We start from the raw sequence: 14,448 nt of genomic DNA on the forward strand, positions 1-14,448 counted from the left end.
GACACTAATGTTCTGGGTGGCCACTGACACTGTTCAATCAAAACAATCCTTGAGGAAGCTACTGACTCTGCCAATATTGTTGTCCCATTTCCCCCCAACCCTCAGTTGAAGCAAAATGCTCAGAGAAACAGTCTAGTTTTACCTCCTTCATCTTTATTCCAGGCCCTGGAGGGAGAGAGAACGATCACCCATATGCACAGAGACATGAGTTCCCGGTCTTCGCTGGAACAGCAATTCCTCAAAGAACTGTGTGGGTTTCATTTGGATGCTCTGGTTTCCTCCCCCAGTCCAAAGATGTGTGGATTAGGTGGATTAGCCAGAGGAAATGCATGGGGTGAGAGGTGGTCTAGGGTGGGAAGCTCTTCGGAGGGTCAGTGTGGACTCGATGGGCCGAATGGCCTGCTTCCACACAGTAGGGATTCTCTGATTCTCTGTGATGCTAACTATATAGTCATTTTACAGGGAGGAGCATCCAGATAAGGCAACATACATATTAATTGGGTGACCATTACAATCAACAAGTATCAATAGCTGAGATCAAGTCCTTTACTGTTATACAATGAATGTACTCAACCATGTTAACTGGCTTCATACGATGGACACTTTTCACCTTGTTAATTGACATTACGCACTAAATGCTACCTCACCTAAATGGCTCGACATAATGAATGCTTTTCCATCTTGTTAACCCATTACCCTTGCCTCCAGCACCCCATTGTTAACTGTTAGTTCTTATCTGATCTGAGTCATGCTCAGCTGAACCTCTTGTTTCACAAAACTCAGAACTTAACTTTTTCCCTGCCGCTTAAACCCTGCACATATTCTCACAATAATGCCCACAGAAATTTTTGTGGGTGCCTGAAATGTCAGATCTGCACAAGTGAATCACAGTGGGGCACAAAAATATCTGGGGCACTAATTGATAGAAAGGACTCCCCTATAGGCAATGTGTTGTTTTGATCTAAGCATGAGGGGCATTTATTCTGCATTTTGTCAAGGCAAGGATCTAGTGGAGAGTGCAATGGGATTGTGCCATTTGTTTTAGCTCAAGATGATTATTACTCAACCAAAATGGATTTGTTGCATAAGAAGTCACTGAATTCTTGTAGTTAGTCTCTTATTGAAGACTTCGAGCCTATTCGTCTTTTCATCCACTGTCAACAGATACTTACACCAGTAGCACAACTTGATCCCATGTAAACAATGAAATCCTTTTCCAGGAAACATTTGCAGATTACAGCAAACACAAGTCTTAATTACATATGCAGATAATTTGCATTTCAAGTGGTAACATAAATGGTTCTGAAGAGATCAACAATAAGATAGAAGCTGAGCTTTTTCTTGCTTCTACTACTCAGTGACAGGAATATTGTGAACTCTGAAAAAAAAATTCTGTCATAGTTCACAATGATGTGGAGGAGGCAATGTTAGACTGGAGTGGACAAAGTTGAAAATCATACAACTCCAGGTTATAGTCCAACCGGTTTATTTGGAAGCTCTAGCTTTCGAAGCGCTGCTCCCTCATCAGGTAGCTGTGGAACAGGACCATAAAATATAGAATTTAAGCAAAGGATTACAGTGTCATGCAATGACATGACATATTGAACAAACTTAGATTCCTGTTAACTCTTTCATCTTTTAGAATGGGTTGCAGGTTTTGGTTCATTAATATGCATTTTACTATAAATTCTGTGTTTTATTATTCTGTTCCACAGTTATCTGATGAAGGAGCAGTGCTCCGAAAGCTATTGCTTCCAAATAAACCTGTTGGACTATTAACCTGGTGTTGTGTGATTTTGTTTTAACAAAGTTCACAATAGACTTCCAATGGCATTTAATGACTACTGTGAATTTTTATTTTAGTTTTGATTGTGGACTGAATTGTGAAAATGACTCACAATATGATTGTGGAAGGAATTGCTGTACTTTTAAAAACTAAGTTGCTGAGAATCATTTTAAATCATATTAACACTGCTCCTTTGCAAGTCATGGGGAAAGGTGGAAAGGGAGACACTACAACTCTGGATTATGTAAACAAAGTGAGATTTGGCTGATAACAGATTGTGGAATTGTGACCAGTTGTAGATGTCAAAGGCCAACAGATTGAAGACATTGTCTGATTGGCTGATAGGCTGTTCACCTATGATAGCGAATGATATCAGCAGAAACCCTGGGACTGCTGAAAATGTCTCCCTCTCTCTCTAGTAAAATATCTAAAGCCTGAAGAAAAATGGATTATTTTCTCTCAGCAGTTCTTATAAGCTATTTTGTTTGACTGGTAAGTCAGAACTTTTATAGTTTGCGAATCAGTCTATGTCTGTTGTGAAGAAGTGAAAGAACGGAAGATTTGGGAAAACAGAAGGAACTCCCTATTGAATCCTGAAGACTGGTGCCATTCAAATGGGGGTTTTTCCAGTTTACTTTTCCCTTGACCCATAATACCAATTTTCTTTTGTCTGATTGTTTGTGTCCGTGTGGAGTGGGTAGGGGGTTAGAAGGAGGTCTCTACCTATTGCAGTTTAGAAGAATGAGAGGTGATTGAATAGAAATAGTTTAGTTTGGGATTGTGGTTGGCATGGACTGGTTGGACCGACGGATCTGGTTCCATGCAGAATGACACTATGACTCTTAACGGGCTTGATAGGGTAAGCGCTGAGAGAGTGTTTCTCCTCATGATAAAGTCTGGGACCAGAGGATATAGCCTCAGAATTAAGGGATACCAATTTAAGATGGAGGTAAGGATGAATCTCTTCTCTCAGAGGACTGAGAGTCTTTGGAACTCCCTGTCATAGCAGTGGGGCAGTAACTTTGAGTACATTTATGGCTGAGACAGATGGATTCTTGATCAGTAGGGAGATCATGGGTTGGGGGGACACCGCAGGAAGATGGACATGAGCAATGTCAGATCAGCCATAATCCTAGTGAATAGCAGAGCAGGCTTGAGGGACTGAATGGCCAACTCCTGTTCCCATTTCTTATAGTTAAAGTTTGGGCTTTAGAGTTACACAACTATGAACTGTTGATGTATATCAGTAGTTAGGACCTACTTATTTGCAATAAATAGTTCTTCTTGTTAAGTTCAGAAACGTGTTCATGTCTTCTAACGTGAGTCTATAACACCAGCAAAGTGGGAACTTCGCATACTTTGATAAGAATGTTTTAACTTCAGCGATGACTTTGGGAATTGCAGGGCATGACATCCAGTGCACTGCCCGCAGTGAGGTGTGACATTACATGCAGCTGTGGACATTGTTATATTCCCATGTGGAAGCCTTAAGTCAAAATAAGAAATTTACTGAAGACTTCAAAGTGAAGAAATTGCTTACAAACTATCATTTTGTAGCTTTTACTTTGACACAAATCAGAATCTACATGAATATGCAGTATAATTTGCCTGTTAATTCAAACTAAACAGGAAAATTTCACTTTTAAATAATCACTACAATAAAAGTACATCTTTCATAGGTATTCTCATCACTGTCTGCAAAAACTAACACTACTTAGCTGTATGGTTCCATACGTATGCTGGTTTTATATATGCAGGATAGCTTGGCAATAGCTTTCACCTTCAAAATTCATGGATATGATTATCACCAGTAGTCTCATTTCAAAAATCCCTCTCACTGGATTCACAATCGTCATGAAAAGTATTAAACTCTTTCAAAAAACCATTAAGTAGTTAGATGTGTGGAGGATGTTTTCTCTAGAAAAGAATCTAGAACAATCTGCCAGTTTAAAAATAAAGGGTCATCCATTTAACTCGAAGATCAGACAATTTTTTTTCCCTCTCTCAAAGCATAGAATGTCTTTGGAACTCTCATCCTGAAATGATGGTAGAAGCAGAGTCTTTGAATTTTTTTAAGACAGAAGTAAAAGGTTCCTCATTAAGCAAGGGGTTGAAAGGTGGTCATGGATAGGCAAGAATGTGGATTTCAGCTAACAATTAGATCAGCCATGATCTCACTGAATAGCAGAGCAGGCTGGAGGGGCTGAATGGTCGATTCCTGCTCCTGACTTACATGTTCATAAGTATGTAAAACCAATTCTCCTAAGAGACCAATCTCTTTAGCAACCCCAAGCTGTTCGCATAGCTTTCCAGATTTTTAATTTTTTTTTAGCCAACTGAGAGTATCTCCATGAGTTCCTGTCTTCTTTTCTGTCAAACAGAACATCTGTCCCTTCCTGAGAGTGATTTGCTTTCCCTCCTGACAGGAATTCTGTATTTCTGTCTCTGTCTGCAGCTGTGCACTGGTCACCTTCATCCTCAAGTTGATTTGTTTTAGCTCTTCTCTCTGTTGCCAGCAACGTGGTAGTCTGGCTGTAGCTTCCATCTGTTGGTATTGCTTCCAGATCAAGGATCATCAGGTCACATGAACTGGTGTTACTTACTATCCAAGAAAATTACAACTGACCTCTATACAACAGATGCAAACTATTAAAAGTCTTGTACAAGCACTTGCAGGTTACTTTATTTCCTAAATATTTTATAAATGCATAGATACGCCTTGGAAAGGGCTGAGGTTCTTCTGAAACCTTATTGGGATAGCCATGGCTATTTTGGGAAAACATTTTCAGGCTGGTTTTGACTGATAATGATCATCATCATCTATATGCCTCCATCTAAATCTTTTGTTCTGTACCTCTTTGCTTACCACTCGTAAACAATGCTTTTCATTGTATCTCGGTACACGTGACAATAAATAAAAATCAATCAATCAATACGTAATCGGCCTGCTCGTGATCAGAATGTTAGAGAATTATAACACTTCAGACAGGATTTATTCACTCAACTTTTTTTTTATTTTTTTAGTGGTAGTTCAGAGAAAATTTGAGAGGCCTATGGTGTGAATATTTCCAAGATTATTTAGTAAGGTATAAACATCTAATATTGCATTACACTGAGAATTTTGCCTTATAGGAGAAGCAAATAAAGTAACTGCATTTCCCTTTCAGTTTTTCCTATTCTGATGACTTCTGTTTTCCACTTCTATTTGATCACCATTGAACACATGGATTGTTAATTTTTCTTAAATATGACTGGATTTATACATCATAATGGGATGTTTTCCTACAAACAAGGGAGATTAGGTCCTATACTACTGATATTTGACAGGAGAAACAACAAGGTAGCTTTTTAAAAAGAAAAAGGGAAACATACTAGTTTTTCAAATGCTGTGGACATTAAATAACAGAACAGGATGAATAATACTGTGCTGAATTGTAAACAATGTGTAGCTGTATTATGTTAATCAGATCGGTGAAAATGAAAGCCACTGTATCTTCATTTCTTTTTTGAAAAAGGAGGAATGCAACTGATGATTATACTCGTTTTGCAATCAAGACACCTTTCAAAATAGATTGTACACAGCTTGTTCACACCAAGAATGGAAATTCATTCAACTCTAAAAGCAAAATAAGGACTATTTGTAATGTTTAAGTTATATCTTGATTAAGAAAGCAAGCTTCTGAAAGCTTTGACCAGTGAAATTAAGAGTGTGGTAGCTTAGTGCCAATAAAGAACAACAAAAAAATTCCCATGGGAGTATTTTATGCAACTTTTTGTTCAGTTTGTTAAGAGAGTAATTGCAACTCCATCAGGCTCTTCAAAGCAGGCACAATGTATTCTGCATCACAAAAGCAGTCACAAGAGAGATTATAATGCCAAAAATAGATTCCATTAATAGAACAGTTTTGACATTTTTTAGCCGGATGGTAGTAAGAGGCAAATTACTGTACAGGATGTACAATAAAGGAAATGCATCTTTAGAGACAGAGCACGTTGTAAAATTTTAGTCTTTCCTTCCCTAGTGCAAGAACACAACAGTCTGTTATTTCTATGTTAGAAAGCCATATTCCACAGCAGCAAAGAATTTCATTCATTCTGCATGCCTATTGCTTTCACATCTGCCCTCATTATGTTTGTTGATTTCATTACTAGACCACCTAGAGGGCTGCTGGTAGAGTATTTATACCAAATAAGGGCACTTCTGCGATCAACAGTGACTAAGTAGAAATGGAATTTGATGTCTTAAGCACTGTCCTGTGATTATTCTGAAGAAGAGTATACAGTGGCTGAATCAGCTCAATACTCAAAATCAGGTTGTAGTAGTTGTATTTTGCCATAATTTCTATTTTTAAAGCAGTCAATATTAACAAGATGGCATACCAAATGTACCAACTGGAAATGGATGGCTGCAATTTTAACAATACTGGAGTGAAAATTAAGTTTCCTTCATTGGAGGTTAATGCATTGATAAATAAACAGAAATAGGTCAATAAGGCTCTTGAACCTGTTACATCATTCAATAAGATCATGAATGGTCTGTCACCTTATTTCATATTTCATAATCTACTCCTTTTAATTTCTTGAAAACCTTGATCAAATCACCTTTAATTTTCCAATTCTGTGGAATGCATGCCCAGTCTCCATAATCATTCTTTATAATTTAATCCTTGGGCATGTAAGGTGTGCTTTCATTAACTCTTTAAAAGACCTGCTCATGACCTCTAACATAGTCCATGTGGATTGATTTCTGATATAGTTGACTAGCCATTCATTTCACTGACTTGAATGCAGGAAAAAGACCTATTGCAAAACATCTCCAGCCCAGGGCTAGCTAAATCATCAATGCAACACTGTGTAAAGCTAAAGAACCAATTCATAATTTTTGCTGTCCATACCTCAAAAGCAAATAATACTTTTTTATTAAAAAACTGTATGGAAATTACTGGAACAAAACAACTCAACCTGACCAGTTAAGGAGATGCTGAAAAGTGAGATATACTGAAAATAGACAATAGATCACATATCCAATGTTTCTTCTCCTCAGCAAAGGAAATTGATCAACAATGGGAAAACACTCGGAATTTCAACACCAAGCCAGAGGGAGAATTCATGACTTGTGAACCTACAAGGGAAAAGTTTGTGTAAATCCTGACTAATCTGGAACAGAAGTCACTTTTTAACCAAACAAAAAATAGAGGATACATCAGAAAAAAATAGAAATGATTGATTTCAGTGCTGACCAAGATCTTATAACTGACTTTATTTAATAACGTGAATCAGGAGCAGGAATGGGTCATTTAGGACCAATAACCTGCTCCACCATTCAAGATGATCAGAGCTGATCAGATTAATCCATATTCCATCTTCCCTGACAACCTTTCACCCCTTTTTTAAGAATATCGCCCATCAAAATGAAAGCTACTAACTGACCTTTACAGCTTGAAAGTCACAAGATAAAATTATATTCAGAGGGCATGGTCACAAGAATCAAAAATTCAAATAGATTCAATTTATTAATATTGTAAATGCCTGACACTCCTCCAGTAGAGTTTGGAGACAGTGTCTCTTTTGTTGGTTAACAGGGTCCTTTTCTAACCAAATTATTCAATTTTACATGACCTCTAACCAAACTCTTGTGCTTGCAAAATGGTTATTGCTGACCTGACTCCTCAACCAGGCAAATAAGATTTTAGACATCAGAAACATAGTGGAGAAGAACTTACTCAATTGTTCAGTGGCCATCGATAATCACATATTTTTGGAATACACAAATAGAGGAACTATCCGTTTGATTCTGAGTTCTGTTATTTCTCCAGCAGATGAACATCAGAAATAGGAACAGGAGTAGGAGTAGACCATTCAGCCCCTCAAACTAATTCTGCCATTCAATAAGATTATGGCTGATCTGATAGTGGTCCTAACTCCACTTTTTCATCTACCTCTATAACCATTGATCTCCTTGTCAACTAATAATCTGCCCAGCTCAGTTTCAAGTACACTCTATATCCAATCCACCACTGCTTGTGGGGAAAAGAATTCCAGTGACTCTGAGAAAAGAAATTCTTCCTTACTGACCTTCAAACCCAGCAAATTCACCCTTAATTTGTGATCCAAAATGGGAACGAGTAGCTGGATGTGGTCAAATTGGATTTTGTTGTGAAGTCAATGGAGTTATACTCCCTGTTGACATTATGTAGGACCAAGAATGAAATGGTCACCTGGGGAAGGGAACGGGAGATGGAATTCCCTCTGAAATGATATTCTCATGGATAGAGCTTGTGCTCGTGCACAGTTACTCTCTTCCACCGGATCAGCCTGTGAGAGTCATCCTTCTAAAGCTTAATCAGCAAAAGGGCCATTTCAGAACAATTCATTTTTTCTCCAAGGCACATTCCTTCCCAATCCCTATTCTTAGTGGTACAGGGTGGGGTTTGGAAGAGAAACATTCGTCACTGTTTCTCCTGTGTCCTCTAATTCAAAATTCTTTGTTCTGTTCCATTACTCATACAGAAAAGTATCCCATCAGAAATCTAGTCCTTAGCTACCCCACTATTTTACAATAGCAAAAAGTAAAACATCACTTGGAATTGAAAAAGAGAAGACTTACCAAAGAGAAACACAAATGTTTATTATTGCTCTTAATTCCAATTTTTCCTCCAACTCTTCTGAAGACATTATTTCACACTGAACTAACATGCTACAGACATTGTTGTGCTTTAATACATTATCTACACGAATATTTGTTCATGAGCTGTAACAAGGGATTATCATTATGCTGTTCACCATAGAAGGAATCATAGGTAAGCCATTCAGTCTGCTCCAGAAATACATTTGCACTTTCCAGTGAAAATCATTGGATTACATTCAAGAACAGGATTGGTGTGTAATTATTCACTCTCCAGCCGATCAGGACATCTGTTCTATTGCACCAAATGCAGAGGTCAAACTGATAAATAGCAAGGAAAAATAAAATTAAACCTTTGGTCTAAAGTATATTCACCCACAGGGAGATACAACTAACATTTTACTGAATGCAAACAACTTCAAATAATCTTTTGATGCAACCAATTTTACTTTTACTGATACATATGCAAAAAAAATTTGAATGCCACTTCATCGAATGCACACTTAAATAGATATTAAAATTTAAAAACTGGAATTTAAACAGGCAGTAGTTTTTTTTATTCGCAGGATTAGGGCATCGTTGTCTAGGCCAGCATTTATTGTCCATCCCTAATGGAGAGTCAACCACATTGCTGAGAGTCTGGAGCCAGACCAGGTAAGGATTTACGATTCCTTCCCTAAAGGACATTAGTGAACCAGGTGGGTTTTTACAACAGTCAACAATAGATTCATGGCCATCATTAGACTCTTAATTCCAGATTTATTATTGAATTCAAATTCCACCATCTGCTTCGGCAGGATTTAAACATTGGTCCGCAGAACATTATCTGAATCTCTGGATTAACAATCCAGTGATAATCCAGTAGGCCATTGCCTCTCCGTCATCACTACAGTGATTTGTTGATTGTTCTGGCAGGTCACAGGTCAACCTTTTCTATACAAAGAGAACTTCTATACCGTTATGTTCCTAGCTGATGTTACTACTTGATAATCAGTTCCCAGACTGAAAGTTGGCTTGTTGGATCAAGTTTTTTTTGTTTTACCAAGGTATTCTTTCACCGAAACACAAACATTTAAAGCTGCAGTTTCAGGTTTAAATGTCAAACAGATATTTATTGTGCAAAAGAAGAGAAAATAGAGTAAATCAAATTATTTACATAGACACAAAAATGTAAAGAGTTCAAAATACATAAGAAAGTACAGTCCCTTTAATTCCAAAAGCACACCTTTTAATACTCACACCAGAGAGAGTTCCCTTCCCTTCCATAGCTACAGGGCTTTATTTAACTTTGGCTTCAATCCCCCAATTTGAGAATCTGAAAACCTCCTCCTGGAGTCTTAAAACAGCTGAGCATAGATTTTCTCAGCTTCAAAGAACCTCTTCCAGGTTTTAATCAAATAATTTTGGCTTGGAACTTTAAAGTAAACTCCTTACTCTGGGGTAACCTATTTTATAATGGTCTGAAACTACCTCCCTTTCTCAGGAACAATTATTTTACATATCCAGCTTCTATAAACTGTCCAAACTGAAACCAAAACTTTTTTTTACAGTTATGTTGTTGCCCCAATCAAAAAAAACAACCAATTACTGATCTTCTAAACTGAAAACATAATGCACAATTCTATAGTTTGTTCATTCACAAACAATCTTCCACAGTAAACAAATTCCCATTAACCTCCCTGAACTATCACTCTCAAATTGCTTTAGGAAAATAAATTACCATGGCTACAGAAATATCAAGAAGCTAATAACTGAATCACCTCAGAAACACAGAATTTAAAAATCTAAAGCAAATGATGTTAAAATATACATAAAACACACACTTTACATCGTAATATCTTACACTCACCAGCAGATAAGTCCAGCTGTCACAGCTGTCCACATGACACAGCACGAATGTGGCCTCTTAATTTCTTCATCATTGGTCTGCTTACAGCAACAGATGCATAACAAGTAAATGGAGATGAAAATCAAATTGAGGGCCAAGCCAACGGCAGCAATTGCAGCCAAAAACATAAGTGCCTGGGGAAAAATAAAAATAACATTTAAAATAATTGCTTGAGATTTTCTTTTCACTTATAAGAGTTACACCTTATTACAGGAATAACATAACTTAATGCACCTTCATTTATTGGTTAATAAATGTACAGGTGCTGCATTTAGTAATTTGCACATTATTAATGAAATTTTGCTTCTGCCTATGCTCCAATTGGGGAAACCTATTCGACTTGTGATAGACTATTTAAACCAAATTAGAATTCCTGACCATATAACTGGGTTTAGAAAACTCCTACACATCCCTATAGTCATCATGATCTCATTTTACGACTGACAATTACAAACAACACTGTTCCCATAAAGTATGGTATTTCATGCAACTCATTGGGATGGTAGTTTTGGGAAGTGAAAAGTCTGTCAAAAACATTAAGAAGAAGAAAGCTGATTTTGAAGGGATTTACTTGAAACATATTACATTTATGCCAACTTAGAGTTGAGCTTTCTGTGAACAACAAAGATTTTCACTCATAAGTATATTCTATTTCAAAGTCATTAACTTCTCTGTTACCTGAAGAGGTACTTAAACTTCAGAACTGCTAAAACAAATGCCACTGAATAGAAACATTTTCTATTTTAAGTGCAGAAACCAGTAATCAAATATGATTAAACAGTCATAAATGTGTAGGGAAAAAAATGTGAGGAGGACACCTGCAAATGGACATAAAGATATGTTAGATGAGTGGGTAAGTAAGTGAAGGTGAAGCATAATGTGATGATTTTCAAGGAGATTTGATTTGAAGAGTTAGGAGTTGTTGCTGCATTTGTCCAGAGCTTTGGTGAGACCACACCTGAAAAACTGTGTTGCGTTTTGGTTTCTGTGTGTACACTTGCCTTGGTAGATGTAGAGCAAATGTTAATAGATGATTGATTCCTGGGATGAAAAGTATTTCCTTTGATAAGGGATCACTGCCTAACTACAAAAATGATGTCCCTGTTGCAAACATACAAAACAGAAGCTGAAATAAATCATTCAGCCCCTCAAGCCTGGTCTGCGTTGCAATAAGGCCATGCTAATCAGCTTTTCTTTCAATTTCCAGAATAGTAGCTAACTGTGTAGCTCTGGATTCCCCTGCCGAACAAAAATCTATCCACCCTGTCTTCAAAATATTTAATGACTGACCTCATCTCCACCACTTTCTGAGGCAGAGAGTTCAAAAGTTGCACAACCCTCTAACAGAGAAAAAATTCATCTCAGTCCTGAATGGGTGACCACTAGTATCAAAACAGTGCCCCCTTGTCTTGGGGATATTCACTCTCAAGTAGAAATATCCTGTCCCTGTCCACCTTGTTAAGAAGAGTCAATCAAGTCAGCCCTCGTTGAGTTGGCTGGGTGGCTTGTTTGCAATGCAGTGTGATGCCAGCAGCACAGGTTCAATTCCTGCACTGACTGAGGTTATGAGGATTCCACCTTCTCAAGCTCACCTCTTTTCTGAGGTGTGCTCACCCTTAGGTTAAACTACCACCAACTGTCTCCCACTAATAAGAGAGCAGTCCCATGGTCTGCTGAGTCTATAGTGACTTTACCTTGAAGACCAGCCTGTACCCACAAGAGGTCAATGTTCACTTTGTGATGATGCATTCAATCCCCTTCCTCAGTTAAAAACCTTGATCAAATTACACTATAACCCCGGCTTTATTTTTGGAACACAATATATACTTACTACCTCATCATAATTCAATACTTTAAATATTTAAATCATTGCAGTTTTTCAAATCCTTTACATTGGTTTTGGGCAGGGGCAGGGGCAGGGGCCGGGGGGTGGGGGGTGGGGTGGGGGGAGGCGGAATGATCATGAAACATTTGTGAAGGTGGAAATGGATTGCCAAAGACTGTTTAAATTGAGTCATCTGTATAACAGAATTAGTATTTACTATTTCATCTATGTAAAAACTTTTGACTTTGTGAGCTCAAACGTGAGGCAAGGATTTGGTCGGGGGGGGGGGGGCAAGGATTTAACTTAGATGTGAGTAATATTTTTGAGGGATTGAAAATTATGCATATTCTTTAGTATCATGGTCATTTGATACTTTCACTTCACTATTGCTTTGCACTGAGTTTAACAGAGTGAGCATGACCCAACTGGTTCCACTTAGGAACAGCATGGCCTGTTACCAAAACTCACTCACTCTTTCTCCCACTCTCAGGTGCTTTGATTCAGTTTGTCTTTCTCCGAAGACCCCTCACCTGTACTCTCACTCAAAGCAAGAGTTCAAGGGAAAATGGCAAGCAGGAAGAACGAAGAAAGGGAGAGGGAACTGGTCTGCAGGAGAGTTGGTCTGTGAGCGAATCTGCACGAGAGACAGATTCAGCCTGCGGGACAGGCAGTGAATAATGAAGTCAACGAAAGCCAGGGAGTCTGATTGGGAAACTGGCAACGATTGGGAAGGCTGGTGAGAGAAAGGGGGGGAAGAGAAAAAAAAAGTCAGCCTGTGGGCTGCAAGTGGGAGGTAAATAGAAAGAAAGAGTTAGGATTTTTTGGCCAAAAGGTAGAAGGTCAACTTTTACATGAGATTGAGACTCGAGTATAGTCAATTTTAGACACTTACTAAAAGAAACTATAAACCTCTTTTAATGAAATTCATCTTCTCTGTCTTTTTGACCTTTTTGTAGCTGGAACCCTAAATCACTATTAAGCCACACCCTGCTTTGTGGCTTATCACTTATACCACATGTTTATTTGTCATTTCAATGTCTAAAAAAAAATGGATGGGATGCCCATAAAGAAGTATAGACATACCAAGGGGAACTCTTCCCAATGTCCACCTGCCTATATAAAGAGACCAAGTGGATAATTCAGTGGCTTCGGTCCACTCAGGCCTAAAACTCCTGCTCTACAATTTAATGATTACATTTTTTTTGCTGAAGAAGCATTGATATTGTTGTAACAACATCCTTGCATTTGTTTACTTTGCTGTTAACTGCAGTCAGCATCTTAACATTGTTGTTTCCACAAGTTTGTATAGAATTGCTTAATGCTATTGCAAAGGAATGTGCATCAAATAAGCAGATGGCAGAAATCCTTAAAGAAATGAACTACATGATTTCACAAAATAAGGCAAAACTGGAAATATTTACATCACTTACAGAACTTGAAAACTCTATCTTGATACATCAGAGATTATAGTTTTTCACCACGACTTGCTTCAGAAGAACAGCTGTCTCCATGACACAACATCCCTTGAGTATGACCCAGAAGCAAGGCAACCCCTATCTGTGGCTTGGATTCTTACCATAAGCTTTCATGTTATTTAATTCTTTCAAACCACTGACTTCTATCAGACCAACAATCATGCAGCTGACAGATACATCACACAAATGATATATATTCTGTGAGCCATGGGAAACTTATTTTTTTCTGAAAATGTAGCTAGATGGTGAACAGTTGGTTCCAATCACCTATAATTTATAACAGCCACTGGATCTAATCCATCAGTGCCTCAGTGTTGTAGAGGGTATTCTCTGAGATTGCATGTCCCTAAAAGAATTAGCCCACATACAAGACCTGAACCAATTATAAAGATTCAAAACAAAGATTTACAATAATCTGGAAACTTCCAACTGACTGGTAACTGTTATAACTCTCAGCACTAAGCTATAAGCTCCCTGTGGAGAATAAATTATTCACTATTTACGTCCAATACTTTCTGCTTATTCTTGACATTCTTTTTTTTAAAATCTCTATTCTATAAAACTGGCAGCATACCCAATTCAAAATAATCACTTTGGACGATCTGATTCTTCAGAGAGTAGTTTCAGGAGTATAATGACAGAGGCCAGAACAATTGTGTCTATGCCAAGGGTGCTTAACAATCCATGATTAATGGGCAGTGATTTTCTCTCTCTCCCCACTCACTGGCACACCCCAGCTGTATCATGACCTCTGATAATGTAAGTGCATCTTTGAGGTCTCAAAGGTAGATTTTACAGAGAAACACGGGTATACTGTCCAGTAACCACCCTATGAGTGATATCTAGCGA

The 14,448-nt window shown here is 37.9% G+C and overlaps 1 protein-coding gene across 1 annotated transcript in view; it reads right to left on the reverse strand.

Moving 5' to 3' along the window:
* The window catches only part of ttyh2 (tweety family member 2), a 145,000-nt gene that overhangs the window by 100,811 nt on the left and 29,741 nt on the right, over positions 1–14,448 (reverse strand). The window contains exon 2 of the mRNA XM_072558547.1: positions 10,261–10,433. Coding sequence (XP_072414648.1) covers positions 10,261–10,433 — 173 coding nt within the window. The remainder of the gene's footprint in view (positions 1–10,260; positions 10,434–14,448) is intronic.

The sequence above is a fragment of the Chiloscyllium punctatum genome, chromosome 39 (genome assembly GCF_047496795.1).
Source record: "Chiloscyllium punctatum isolate Juve2018m chromosome 39, sChiPun1.3, whole genome shotgun sequence".
NCBI classification, from domain to species: Eukaryota; Metazoa; Chordata; class Chondrichthyes; order Orectolobiformes; family Hemiscylliidae; genus Chiloscyllium; species Chiloscyllium punctatum.